Here is a 15,152-nt window from a genome sequence, read left to right as displayed (position 1 = left end):
AGTTTGTTAACTAAATAATCAGAATTGAATCTAAATTCCATAGATTTCATTGAAATGTTTTTTGTTTTTTTTTGGAAAAAATCGCCAGTTACCCTTTTGAATTCTCCTTTGTGATGTCTGTGCCGTAAATGCCATTTGTCAATAACTCTGATTGACCTAATGTCAGACTGTAGCAGAGAGCCAGATCCATTTTGCTGTGAAATGCAAAGGTTAAAAAAATTCCTCAAGAAATAAATTGATATTGAAAACAAAGATTGGATGATGGGTCAGGTGGTGTCCTAATACCTGTTGCACAAGGAGTACATTTGTAGTTTAGTAGCATTTTTTTTTTTTTAAATACACTGATTTTTAAGATGAGGAAAGGAGGGTTCCTGTAAAATAAAAAAAAGTTAATTGTCATCGTTCCAGGCAGCTGGATTAACGTGGCATGAAAGGGAAGTTGTTTTTGGCTGCAGTGACATTTTAAGTATTTATGGTAGCTGCCAGACACTTTGAAAACCATTAGGGTGTGTGGATTATAAAGTGCTTAGCCCCCTGTCTCAGAAGATATCCACCTTGCCAATCCCACACTGGGCTATAGATGTCTGCCACGTCTCTGTGCTGCTTAATATTGCTCTAGTTATTATTATTATTATTATTATTATTATTATTATTATTATTATTATTATTATTATTATTATTATTATTATTATTTATTTCTTAGCAGACGCCCTTATCCAGGGCGACTTACAATCGTAAGCAAATACATTTCAAGTGTTACAGTAGTCTAGTGTGGGGTTGCACTGGGTTCTGATCCAAGTTTCATGTTTTTTTACTTCTAATGTTTACATACAATTCTACCCATGTATCAGGTGACTAGTGCTTGCTTTCCATTACATTAATAGGATTTAATATTGAAATGGTGTTTCTTTTCCTTATAAGGGTTTATAATAGATACCAAAACAACAAACACTGTGAAGATAGTTGCAATTCTGTTCACCAGAATTTCCAGAAACCTCAGTTATCTTTACCACTATTTTGGTTGTTGTTAGTTTGTATATTATTCTTCAATGACAAATGTTTTGTTTTTTTTCATTATGAGGAGCAAACTTAGTTTCTGAAATAAAACATGGAATGTAACAAAAGTCAAAGGCACTTAACCGCGTGGTCCCCAAGGTTTTGCGTTCGACAGTGTGGCGGGGTGCCCCATCCCTGTGTGTATTTTTGTGTTTTATGTTTTATTTGGTGTGTTATTGTTGGTGTGTATGTATTGGGGCACAGAGTATAAGGTGGGCTGTGTAGCACGAGTGATTTAAAATGTATAGTTGTATTTAGGCACAGGGATTCCACAATCACTTCACGTGCAGATAAAATGTTTATTAGTATGTGGCTACGAGGATTTCACAAATTAGTTCACGTGCTGGGTTTCAAGTGAATGATTAATTAGCACGGCTGTATATATAGATGCACAAATCACTCACTCGGGGTTGGTGTGTTCACAGTGGAGAACAGGAGAGAGAGGAGAAATAAAAACGAAGAGTATCATAACAGTTGCTACTCATACGGGAGGATCCACACGATACTTATTTGGGGTTTGTCCACTGTCTGTTTTGTCTGTCTGTTTATTTTGGCCAACGTGCCATTTTGTTTGTTTAGTGTTTTGTTTTGTATGAACTTTTTATTTATATTTAAAACACACCGCAGTGCATTTATTCCTCTCAGTACTGCCTGTTGTGTTCTTTCTTTCGGGTCTGACGTCACCACCCAAGCTATCCGTGACAAGAGGCATCATTGTCAGGGACCACCTTACAGCTACTACTTGAAAGAGGAACAGATTGTTACACTTGGAGGGTGTGTAAGGTTGAATAGTTTAAAAATAGTTCACATATACTGTATTTGATTACATATATTACAACATTGTGTGGAAAACATCAGCTCTATAGCTTTCTTTTGTTATAATGTTTTTAGTATGGGGAAATAGTGATCAATTTCTGATTTTATTGCTGTGTTAGAAGAGTCTTGAGAATATAAATCATAACCTCCTACAGCTGAATGTGTGTGTGACGCACAGAAGGGCGAACTGGAAAGCCTGTTTCAAAGAGAAGCTCATATTTTCTTTGGAGAAAGCAAAAAAGCTGGCAACAAGAGCTGATAGAAACCATGAAGGCATGCTGTCGTTTTGTAATGATACATGAAAGGGGCAGACAAGGGCAGCATTGCTTCAGCTGTTCATTCAGCTTGAGCAAATTTATAGTAAGAAAAACACCAGAAGATGACTAATTTATACAAGACATGTGGAGTGTTGGAGATCAGAACGTGTGCTGTGGTAGTCTGTCTAACACTGTGTGAGAAGGATAGGCGCCTTAAAAGAGATGGCAATAGAATCAATTTTCTTGCAGTTTAATAAAACAGACTACACTGGCCCATTGGATGGAGGTTTCATGAAACCCTGCCTTTCACTTGAGACTGTGGCTCAACTTAGACTTTAGTGTCAAAGGAAATTAACAGTGATGCTGCGTCTAGATTTTTTTTCAGCATTGCAAAACCTCCATACAGTCATAACAACTGCCTGCCATGGCTTAAAAAACCACTAAAGTGTATAAGTTTGGTTGCTGTTGTTCTATTATTATGTACCACCCGCCCATGTTGTTTCGTACCATTGTTTTTACAACATTGATCTTATTTCCATCTAAAGAATAGATACAGGTTTGCACATTAGTAAGATTTGGAAAATTAGTAATTACACTTTAAAATTGCTCAAAATATTTCAAGAAACTGCAACTATTGTGGGGCAATTGCTATGTATTTAGCCTTGAAGAAAGAAGGATTAGGAGGGATTTGATCAAAGTCTTCACATTTTAAAAGAGGTGACAAAGCTAACCCTAATCAATATTTTAAGCACAGTACAGAAACCAGAACCAGAGAACACAGTTAGAAATGAAGTGGAGGCTTAAGACAGAGGGCATGAGACCCTTCTTCACACAGCGAGTGGGAAGGGGATGGAATGAGCTAGCTAGTCATGTGGTTGATGCAGGGATCCTTTTAAGACCCAACTTCACAAAGTTTTGAGATCAATCAGCTTCTAGGAACCGGATCAGCATTGTTCGTAAATTTGTGTTTAAAGAGAATATTTTCTTGTGTCATATTAAGACACCAAATCCTCCCCCATTTCCTTAGATTTAGTTTTTCCGTTCATTCAGATAACATCATAGCATATTGTATATCGCAAAAGTGGTTGAAATGCATTGTTATATCCTTGTGAATGCATCGTTTGTTATATTAATCAGTGTCCTCCAGCAATTAATGCAGTAAAATGCACACACAGCATGTCAGCCACCCTTGCCTTATTGTATGGTACAGTCCCTAATAATTATCACCTGTTTACTTCACTGACTTCTAATTATTTCTCAATGGCTCAGAGAGACAGGCGTTCAAAGTAATTGTAGCTCACAAAATAAACCCATAAATCTTACCTTCATTATATAGGTCTCAAATGTGCAGGGTTTTTTTTAACAATTATTTTTATTTTCCAATTTTCTCCCAATTTGGAATCTCCAATTATTATTTCAACCCCCGAACTAACTCGGGAGAGATGAAGATGTCAGCCGTCCGCTTTTCTTCACTCTGCAAGCCCGCCGTGCAGCCATATTCAGAACTTAACCAACCTAACCCCTATGCCGCCTGGTCAGCAGTGGCATAGCTTGGATTCGAACCGGCGATCTCCAAGCTATAGGGCGCATCCTGCACTCCAGTGGAGTGCCTTTACTGGAAGTTTTGAAAGAAACATGTGTAACAGCAAACGTGTACAGTATTTTCATTTTAAAACATGTAAGATATCTTGTACTACTTTAGGTTCAAGGATGTTTCAATTCTCTGTATTTTCACAGGAAATAGGTTGCACTTCCTGGGTCATTTCACCCCAGCAGTGTCTTCCGGGTCATAGTTACTGGCTGAAAGCATGTCAGTCACCAGGAGAAGCAGCTGATTGGTTATTGACAGGAACAAAGCTGTTGGAATGGTGGGGAAAATGTCACCGTCCAGAATGACCAAGGAAGTGCAAATCTATCTGAAAGCATTGATATCAAACAGAGGTTTCTTTACCCAAGTGTAGTACCAGATATCATGTTTAACAACAGCAGGTATGTCATCAGACCTGGACCAAATTGAAGTGCACAACTGGTAACATTTATGAAATTATTTTGTAGCTACAATCACAACTAAAACTGCTGCTAAAACATCATTCTGGTTTAATCTAATTCTGACATATGTTTAAATCTTTTTTTCCATTTAAAACATATACAGAGAGGGGGGGCCCAGTCAAACATGACCCAGGGTGGCGCGCAAGGGTAAACAAAGGGCCGACTGTTCTGTCATTTGAATTGTTTTGTATTTTCTGTTATATGTAATATTTATTCTGTGACTGACAGTGCTATTGACACCGTGCAGGAGTGTGAATGTGTGCTCCTGCTATCTCACCCCCTTGGGAAATAAAAGTCTTAATGGCCTCCCGTCCATGCAAAACAATAAAGAATTTAGTTAAACTGAGCTACATCTGTCCTGACAGTGGGTTTTATTACTGTGTCTGGTAGCATGGCAACAGATTCAAAGCGGGCCTGCCAAATGCTGCTGTAGCAGCATGACGCAGTGTCTTGCAGTCTGACGATCTGTCATTCAACAAACTGACACAGTGTGAAGTGTGTGTGTGTGTGTGTGTGTGTGTGTCTCTCTGTCTATGTCTGTGTGTGTGTGAAGCGGTGATGGTAGAAACACACAGAAAATAATTCATTGTATAAGGTCCTTATACAGGGTTACTGTATGTAATTGAGTTGGAGCAAGTGACATACTATACTGCTTCATTTGTATTCCTGTTTAAAATGTAAACCCAGATTCTCATACCCTAGCTAATGTTCGTCACTGTTGGATAAGCAGTTCTCTTAATGTCACATCCAAAAGGACAGTTGCTTTCAGTTGCTTTCAGACTGAATTTAGAAATACAAAAATAAACTTTAAATCAATGTCAAACGTTTCGACTAGAAGTCTTTTTTAATGTCTGCAGTTGTATGTGATATTGATTAGACCTAAATAAACAAGTTCAGCAGCAATTCTGGTACAGCTCAGTCACTTTATTAGGTGCATAGTGGTGGGTGTCTGTGTATCCCTCTCTCAAAGCAGTGGCTGCATTAACCAGCATGGTGTTCCTGGAATGGTAACCACCAGAGGAAAGAAAACGGTGTGACAGTGGCCCAAATCATAGGAGCTTTAAACACTGGACAAGACACACCTGAACATTCAGCTGAGAGTTGCGCATTGTGGGCTGATAAAGTATTTGTAACTAACAAAATTATTTCATAAGTTTCCCATGAAACGCACGCTATATACTATGGGTCCCTAGGAGGCTGTGAGGCTGTGTGGTCCAGTGTGGTCCAGTGGGGTCCAGTGGTTAAAGCAAAGGGCTTGTAATCAGAAGGTCCCCAGTTCAAATCCCACCTCAGCCACTGACGCATTGTGTGACCCTGAGCAAGTCACTTAACCTCCTTGTGCTCTGTCTTTTGGGTGAGATGTAATTGTAAGTGACTCTGCAGCTGATGCATAGTTCACACACCGAGTCTCTGTAAGTCGCCTTGGATAAAGGCGTCTGCTAAATAAACAAATAATAAATAATAATTGGTTTTAAATGTGTAGCTTTGAAAGAAATCTCTGTTTGACAGGCCTTGCTTTCAGAATGTCTTACACTTTCTTGGTCATTTTTTCTGGAGATTGAAACTGTCCCCACCTCTTGAGAGCCTTCGTTCCTGTCAGTAACCAACCGTGTCTGCTAATGACTGACATTTAGACTGTAAGATGCTTGTCCCTGACAACGCTTCTGGGGTTAAATAGCCTAGGAAGTGCAGTTGTGACACATTTCCTACATTTCCTGGAAGGGAAGAACTTACCTAATGTAGTATCAGAGGTTATGTTTTAAAATGAAGACGTGTTTGCATTATGATCTGTTTCTTCCATAACTTAGCTTAGGTCAGCCAGGGTGTCCTCGGCTCACCGCACACCAGTGACCCCTGTAGTCTGGCCGGGCGCCTGCGGGCTTGCCTGTAAGCTGCCCAGAGCTGCGTTGTCCTCCGCCGTTGTAGCTCTGAGGTGGCTGCACGGTGAGTCTGCAGTGTGAAAAAGCGGTCGGCTGACGGCACACGCTTTGGAGGACAGCGTGTGTTCGTCTTCGCCCCTCCTGAGTCAGCGCGGTGGTGGTAGCAGTGAGCTGAGCCTAAAAAAAATAATTGGATATGCCAGAATTGGGAGAAAATAATAAAAATAATTAGCGATTTATTAAATAAAAATAAATTAATTAATTCAGTGAAACATATGGGATTTGGCCTGCATTGAGATTGGGAGATTGGAATCCCTGCTATATTCTTCCAACCTGTCCTAGTTCCAAGACACTACTTCTCCTTGTTTTGCAGCACATTGTATACCAGATTGCAGCTCAGTGCTATGTGCAGAGCGCTCAGCTGTTAAGCAGCTTTGCAGGTCCCATGGGGCTGACAGAGGCACCCAGTCTTGAAACAAAGCGGCACTGTGTGTGGCTGGATAAAGCCTGTAACACATTGGCATAACTGATTCAGAGATTAGGTGTAATTTAATAAGGCTCTGAAAATCATTTCCCAGTTGTTTCTTCTTTTTTCTGTGGGTAATGGGAAGGAATACTTCAATCAGGTTTAATGTGCGACTGACTAATCTCATTGTAGACTCTGAGCTAGCAAGCTTTAGACCTTTTTTCTTTACAATGCTCAAACAGTGTATTTAACATCGCTCAGTGAAGAGGGACCAAGCCTCACTTGAAACGCAACTTTACAAAATAATATACTGCACCTTATTGCCATGCTGCAGTAACACCGTGAAGTATTTTGTAAACTTTGAAATTCAGCACAATGGAGTGCTGCAAATGAGATTCTGGCCATTATTCGTAATCATTTCTGACATCCATAACTTCAAAATGCTCAACAAGGTACAACTGTAAGAGAGTCGATTTATTCTATTCATTCATTGGCAGTCTTCTCTTCCTTCTCTCTTAAAACCTGCTTGTCATTGCCACTCAATAGTACTGTACTGGTCTGCTTGCACCAGTGGGGGGTTATAACACTATCTTCAGTCTGTTATAGCTCAAGAAGCAAAACAGTAATTTAAAAAGTGGAGAGCTTTGTCCAAATGATGTTTGTTGTTTTGCATTAATCTAATTTAACAGGAAAAGACCCTGTATTACAATCATTATCCCCCAGAGGGGGCTATAGTGGAGGCGGTCATTCTTCACTGCTTATTAAATTGATGATGAAAGTGAGCATTATTTTGCATGATTGGGAGCATCGTATTGTGCTGTTCCATTCATAATGTTGTACGTCCTGGGGATCCACTCTTCTGTGATAATGACAGCTCTCATTTTGAATGTACAGCAGTGGCAGGGGGATGTATGTCACACACATACCTGTTTTTTTTCCTCTAGTTTATTCCAGTGAACATGTACACTTTGTTTCATTCCTTCTGATCTGTCTCCTTTGCTGTATTCCAGGAGCTGTCAAAGCATGACCAGTCTGTTCAGTAACACCATGTCCCCAGTGAAAGACACCTCCTCTCTCCCTCGAAGGCAGAGCTCCCTGAATAAGCCCCCTCTGAGAGCCCTCTACGATCTCCTCATCGCACCCATGGAAGGGGTAAGTCCAGCCCGTGCTCTTCTGTACCACCACAGTGGCTCGGGTCCCCCTGGGGTTTTTAGTTTCTGGACCTGGCTGTATAAGGTTTGTAGTTCAGCTGTTCACCACCAGGTGTCACTGTAGCCAGCATTGCTGAACAGTAATCCTGTTTAACTCTTTAGTGCCCTAATCACCCTTATACTAATTGTACATATTGACAAAGATGTCAAGCAGTCCAGCTCTCACTCGGTGTCAGATCCTGCACTAGAGCTTCCTCTTGTGGAGTAATTGCAGTATTGGCGGCTATAAAAATCTGGGCCTTGTTCCAAAACCCCTAATTTAATAGGAATATAGGTAGATATTATATGATGAAAATATAACAAACACATTTTCAGCAAGTTGCGTTTTAAAATATACCGTTTAGGATTTCCATGTTACTGTTTATATGTGTAAAATGAAATAATAAATAATAAAATCTCATATTGACCAAAATTTGTAGTTATAAGATCTGTTTGTCTTCCCTCAGTAGATTCAGTTCTATGTTCATGGCTTCCTCTATCAAAGTGTTCTACATTATTTGCAACATTAATATAAATCATGTATGAGAAATCAACAAATCCTGTACATGTTATCCTGTGGAGATGCAAATACCTTGTATAGAACATAGACTCCACAATTCTACAGTTAAAAAACACTTTACAGAGTTTAGTAGTACTTTTTATGAACTAATAAGTTGTTTGTAGGGTCTTTTATTTCAACAGAAATTGCTTTACACAGTCTGAGCAGCTGAACTTTGCTTTACGATCCTGCTGCCCAAACTATACAAAATATTTTAGACCAGTGGTTTTCAACCTTTTCATCTCCATTACCAGTGTTTCCAACAGGGACCAGGTGTACCAGTAACTATGTGCAATGTTAAACGGCTGTTGTAAAACAGAGACTTACACCATTACAACTGGGTTTCTCACTGAAAATGTGATGGCATCTTATGAGTATTTGACAAGAGTTCACCACATTCAACAACACAGAGTGGCTGCTTTGGTTCCCCATCAGTAACTTTGAAAGTTCACAACAAATACCTCTCATCATGATTTCCATTTTCTCAATGATTCAGTGATGCAAACAGATTGATACATTATGATGGTGCAATTGAGGGAGTATTGTGGGTGAGGAATCATATCGTTCGTAAGAGAAACTGCTGGTGTTTACCATGAGCAAGCCTGTCAGCAAACACTGTATTCAACAACTTACATGTGACGTGTTTACTTGTATTAGAAGATCTAACCTTTTGTGTTCTCCAAATCTGTGAATACTTTTCCCACCTCCACAAAAGCAGCTTCTAACTGCCTGAGTTATCACCAATACAGACAGGTTACAGAACTGGCAGAAAAATAAGGACTGCTCTATAGTGTATTCTGTATTTGTAATAAAGTTCAAAACACACTTCATAATAAATGCAATTCATTGCATAGCTGAGTAGTCATTTCAGAGTAATTGCTTTACCATTTAATAATTACCCTTTCTGAATACATTGTACTGTACTGTATATTAATAATTCATTGCTTTTGAATCACATAATAAGTAACAAACCATTTGACTGTTGCATTTTATCAAAATATGATTTTAACAAGATTAGTTTCCAGCTTTTGAGCACGTATCATTTAAACAGCCACTGAACAAAGCTGAGAAACAGTCACTGTTGCATTTATCTGAGCGGTTACAATTTGATTTGCCATTTGTAATACAAGATGAAGAGCTAATTCAATAGACACTGCATGTGTAAGTGCCAAAAAGGGTGCTCAAAAATACAAACCACTTGTGATGCCAGTAGATTAGTGGTTTTCCTTGTGGGAATGTAATCAAATGTGTTCTCATGTTCTAGTGAAGTTGTGTTCTGGACTCTGTAGTTGACGGAATTGAGTTTTAATGTTCACAAGCATCCATTTTCACCAGAGTGCCATTTCCTGTTCACGTGTCTACATGTTTAACAAGAAAAGGCACACAAAATCTGTATTCTAATTTTCTTGAAATTCTTCTAAACATTTCCTCAAGGCAATGCAATATAGATGTCGTGTATTTGATGGAAATTGTCTTAAGAAGAAGCTAAAACCTAGTTTGGTCACACAGTAAAAAGCAACTTGATATGGTTATGGGAAATTCCAGAACTACTTCTTGTTTGGAGTCACTTTACATATCAGCTTTCTGTTTCATTAATTTTGTAAATAATAACCCCTGTGGCCTCTATAGAGCTCTGAAACATGTCTTATCTCTATGTACAGCTGGTACAACAGAGTGTAACCATTAACCTACCCCCCCCCCCCCCCCCAACCCAACACAACCCAACCCAACCCTTTGCTTCTATTGGATGGAAGAAATACCACATAGAACACATGTGGTGTTCAGTTCATCCACTGGGGGCGAGTGTTGCAGGGGGACAGGTTACTGTTTATTATATTTTATCAAGAGATTCAGAATCTTTTGGTCAAAAATGGTCAAGAGCCTACTTTACAACAGTAGAACATAAAGGACACTAAGGTGCATAAACAGACAGCAGGTCAGAAGAAAATGAAGGTTAGATAGCCCAACACAAGCACTAGCCTAAACAGCAGGGCTCAGGTGCACATGCAATGCCTCAGTTCAAACTTAGCTTCGTTACAGCTGCAACCCAGTGCAGGTGATTAAGATACACCTGTGTAGGAACACATTTGACAGACTTCTAGTAAAAGTCTTATTGAGTAAAAGTGTTTACACTCCACCCCTCCTGTTTTTAATAATACTCTTAATGTAACATCTGCACATTTGCGTGGCCAGTCCATTGTTTCTGTTACCAGTTGCAGTGAGAGAGAGAGGCCACTAGATGGCTGCATTTCACTGTGGTTTCCTATTGCTTTCTATTCCAAAACAGCACTCCGTTTTTTATGGGTATAGAGGATTATTCTTTTTTAAAAAACATGACACTGAACTTTGTATAACCCCTTCAAATAATGAAATTCAAGATGTGCGTAAGCATCGTTATGGTATGTTATCAAGAAACTAAAATGTATAAATATAAAATTTGTTCTTTGTAGTTGCTAATATAATTGCTCTGCAAAATTACATTGTTAGAAAACTGAAATAAAATGCAACCCAGAAACATATAAATTGGAATATGTAGTACATTATGTTGTCTCTAACAAGACTGATTAATTGTTATGTACAGTAATTTCATTTATGTTGTAACATGTACCAGCTGCATGTTCCTATTGTGATTCAGTTTGTCAGGTTGGGCATTCTAGTTCTTACAGTCTTGATGTTGTTAGGTGCTTGTGGCTACCCATGACTCCAAACATTACTGATATTCTCCTGCGCTTGTTGTTGAGTTCTGGAAACTGAATAAATAATCTTATATCCATTTTAACCAGTTTCATTTTCATTACCATGGTTGAGGCAACTATCTCTGTTGTCCTTTTTTTAAAAAGTCTGTGAACACATATACATGATATTATTATCTAAGAGTGAACTCAGTGAAACACAAGCAAACAGCCGGTGTGCATACGAAGCAGTCTGAAGCCTGCGGCGCAGGATGTGTTATATCTGGAAGGGCAGACACCTTGTCGTAGTTGGGAGCCAAGGAAAGGAGACAAAGCTGGAGCAGTCGTTCCCCCCGCAGCTCCGTCACCTGGGGAGAGGGAAGAAAGCAGCATCCTAGTCTCGCCCAGAGCAGCACTGCGGGTCCTTACTGGAATTAACTGTCGCTCTGGTGAATAAAAGAGAACAAAATTAGCAAATCAAATAACTCATCAGGGCTCAGCGTAGACTTGAAGAGCCAGGGCCTCCCGCAGAGCAGCTATTAACAGAAACAAGCCTCGGATTTCAAATAGCAATCCAGCTTTATTCATTTAGAGATGGATTTCTCTTTGGTGTCTTTCCTGCACATGTTTTAATAGAAACAGATTGCTCCTCCGCCACTATCTCAGTGTTGCTTCAGATTGAGACGTCTGTATGCGTTTGGGAAAACAAGGGCAGACACACAAAGGATCGCATGGTCTCCTATCTGGGAGAGCAATGACTGTCAGTGCTTTAAATACAAGGACGTTCAATTAGTTCATAGGCAGTCCCCTTATAATGGTTTACTGCTATGGTAAAAGCATGGTTAAGGGGATCTGATATATGAACAGATAATAATAAACTGTTAGATTTGGTTAAATTAGGGGAACATACACACAACAGTGTTTGGGAGAGCATTGTCAAGGTCAAACAAAGGAGGCTGTGTGGTCCAGTGGTTAAAGTAAAGGGCTTGTAACCAGGAGGTCCCCGGTTCAAATCCCACCTCAGCCACTGACTCATTGTGTGACCCTGAGCAAGTCACTTAACCTCCTTGTGCTCTGTCTTTTGGGTGAGACGTAGTTGTAAGTGACTCTGCAGCTGATGTATCGTTCACACACCCTAGTCTCTGTAAGTCGCCTTGGATAAAGGTGTCTGCTAAATAAACAAATAATAATACATTATTATTATTTATTTCTTAGTAGATGCCCTTATCCAGGATATCACATTATTTTTACATACAATTACATTATTTTTTCACATTATTTTTACATACAATTACCCATTTTATACAGCTGGGTTTTTACTGGAGCAATCTAAGTAAAGTACCTTGCTCAAGGGTACAGCAGCAGTGTCCCCACCTGGGATTGAACCCACGGCCCTCCGGTCAAGAGTCCAGAGCCCTAACCACTACTCCACACTGCTGGAGATGGTATAGTAGGCAATGCATGGTTAGTGTATTCTGCAATCCAGTATCATACAGTACAAAAATATACACAGGGTAAAACGGTAAGAAACTTAAGACACTGTGGGTTTATTTTCATCAGGTAGACAGAAGTTAAACTAATGCCGAATTAATTGAACCCTGAAATAGAGTCTGCTTGACTTCATTTCCTATAGTTTGTATTTGGTAGTTTGTATTTGATTAAGTGCATATTGCCAGCACACCAAAAAATAAACAAAATGTGAATCTCTGGGGTGGATTCAGCTGCGGCAGGAGAAAAATCAACCCTCCTTGGCACATGTCAGTTCTGCTCAGGTCTAGACTGGCCACATGCTCCCCGGGCTTTTGCTGCCAGTGGGAGGAAGTCGGGACTGAATTTGTTAAAAAAACGACTTCTCCAAAACAGCTAGGCTTAGCGCCCCTGGCATGCCGCTGGAACATGTCAGCTTGCTGCCTGCAGAGCCCACTCAGATCTGAGCTGGCAATGGTGAATTTAGCTGCGGCGCACGCAAGCTGGTTCACCCTGGGCAAGACTGAGATACTGAGATCCTCGAGGAGACATCCTGCTTGTAAACAATATGTCAGGACGGAACGAGGCTCGCTCTGAGAAAAGACTCCCAAGGCTTGGTGGTGTCATTGCTCCTATCTCCCCTGTCACACCAGAGCTGGCATAATCATACCATCTCCTGAGGGGGTTTCTGGGATAGAAAGAAATAGTGCTGGTCCCAGATCCTCTTTCCCCGCCATGGCGAGTTAGGAGATTCTGCTCATGCCCTGACAGATGACTTGATCTGTAAACTGACTGCATGTGAAAGGCAATGCAGGAAATGGGCCAGTGTGGTGACCCTCTGCTTCAAGGAGGTCATGGGTTTGACAGTGGGGTCTGAAGAGCTGAGATGTGAATAGTGTTACTCTGCATTTTTCTTTATTGGTTCTCATGCATACCAATCATGCGAACTCCTGTAGCAACTGTGTGTCATTGTTTTGCTGCAGTAGAATTTCAACACAGGTGCCCAGACAGGTAGAAGATAATAGAAAGAGACCAGAGGAAGACAGGCATGGTAATAAATAACAGGTGTTTGATTAGGACGGATTCTTCTGGCTTAACAGAATGTCACCTGGATTTGATTCAGAAGGTAGGCCTTGCAGCCACACACAGGCCCAGTGCAGCTGAACAGATGCAAATTCACATCCTTGTTACTTACTGCGAGATCCATGCAACCAAAACTCTGTTTATCTGATGGCTGTTGGGGACCTGTGTAAAAACAGATTTGTGATATTGGCCCACTTCCCAGGGTACTGTATATCCACAGTCTAAAGATTACGACTGCTTTTGTAAATGGCTCTTATTTCCTCACTGTACCATTCACCATACCATTCATGTATTCACTTCATTTTATTCACTTCATTTTATTGTTTGTTTTCGAAGTTTTGCTTTTAACCTAGTTTAGTCGTTATTCTGTAAACGTTACTAAATTCATTGCTGATATAGAAGTCTAACTGTCATTATTATAGAAACCAGATGCTGCTCTATACTATGCTATACTATAACGTTCTAGAGCTGACAGTCACACATGACTCTTAAAATACACAGAATTTAACTGAAATCTAGTTACAGTTTTGGGGGAACCGATTAATATGGGTGCAACAGAACGATTGCAATCAGTACTTCTTACAGGATAAGGGCAGTTGCCAGGACTTCCCATGATGCCAACTTGTCATCTTAAACATAAAAAAGTTGCACAGTGACTGGGTGTAGTTTTATTAATGGTTTGTTCTTGTGCATTGTTAACTTGTTTGTTAGGGTTTGCTCTCGATGTTGACGCACAGTAAGCTGTGTGTTTCCTCTCCCCAGGGTCTGATGCACTCCAGTGGGCCTGTGGGTCGCCACCGGCAGCTCATCCTGGTCCTGGAGGGAGAGCTGTACCTCATCCCCTTCGCTCTGCTCAAGGGGAGCTCCTCCAATGAGTATCTGTACGAGCGGTTCAGTCTCATCGCCATCCCCTCCATCCAATCCCTCAGCAGCTCCGCCAAGGTAGGCCCGTCGCTCAGGCCCACTCTTCATAGTTTACAAATGACCCAGATGTAATAATTCAGGGTTCATGGTATTGCTGTGGCATGTTACAAGGTAAGAATGCAATGACCACAGACCCCCAGACACAGTTACATATATATATATATAATGGGGATTGATTTTATTCTTAATACAAGGGCGGTAAAAAGCGACTGATGTGTATCTGGGTAACCGATATCCGAGTGCTGACTGTGTATATAGTGTATAAAAGTGTGGTAAAGAGCTTGGTATGGGTTCGAAATATCACATTTATCTTGAATAATGTTTTCTTTTTGTTTCATTCATCACATCCTGGTGACTTTTTGTGGCCTTGGAAATATGTCACAGTGCCACACTCTTCCCCTAGTGGATGGAAGAAACAATATATTCACCTACTAAACTACATTCAATTTAGTGCACCTGCTAAATTACTTTTGTATGCAGATGATAGTCTAGTTTTAATGAAAAATCCTGTCTTCGATACCTTTTAAACGTTTATAGCGAAATATCAGGCTGTAAAATTAACTGAAATAAATCAGAATCCATACCATTATCCAAACCCTGTCATCCTGCACCAGATATACGTAGAGATGGGACATGTTTGAAGCAGGGGTCCTTTAAGCTTCTTTTAAAAGTCACCAAGAATGTGAAACTGGATCTGAAACAAGTAGAAGAATACATTAGTTGCATGCCTCCA

At 40.1% G+C, this 15,152-nt stretch overlaps 1 protein-coding gene across 3 annotated transcripts in view; it reads left to right on the top strand.

The window, feature by feature from the left end:
- Positions 1-15,152, top strand: part of LOC117426928 (tetratricopeptide repeat protein 28-like) — a 435,334-nt gene that overhangs the window by 404,572 nt on the left and 15,610 nt on the right. For all 3 annotated transcript variants that reach the window (XM_059033326.1, XM_059033325.1, XM_059033327.1), the window contains 2 exons: positions 7,535-7,676; positions 14,258-14,437. In XM_059033326.1, coding sequence (XP_058889309.1) covers positions 7,535-7,676; positions 14,258-14,437 — 322 coding nt within the window. The remainder of the gene's footprint in view (positions 1-7,534; positions 7,677-14,257; positions 14,438-15,152) is intronic.

This window comes from Acipenser ruthenus, chromosome 11 (genome assembly GCF_902713425.1).
Source record: "Acipenser ruthenus chromosome 11, fAciRut3.2 maternal haplotype, whole genome shotgun sequence".
NCBI classification, from domain to species: Eukaryota; Metazoa; Chordata; class Actinopteri; order Acipenseriformes; family Acipenseridae; genus Acipenser; species Acipenser ruthenus.
This window is presented reverse-complemented; position numbering and strand designations above follow the sequence as displayed.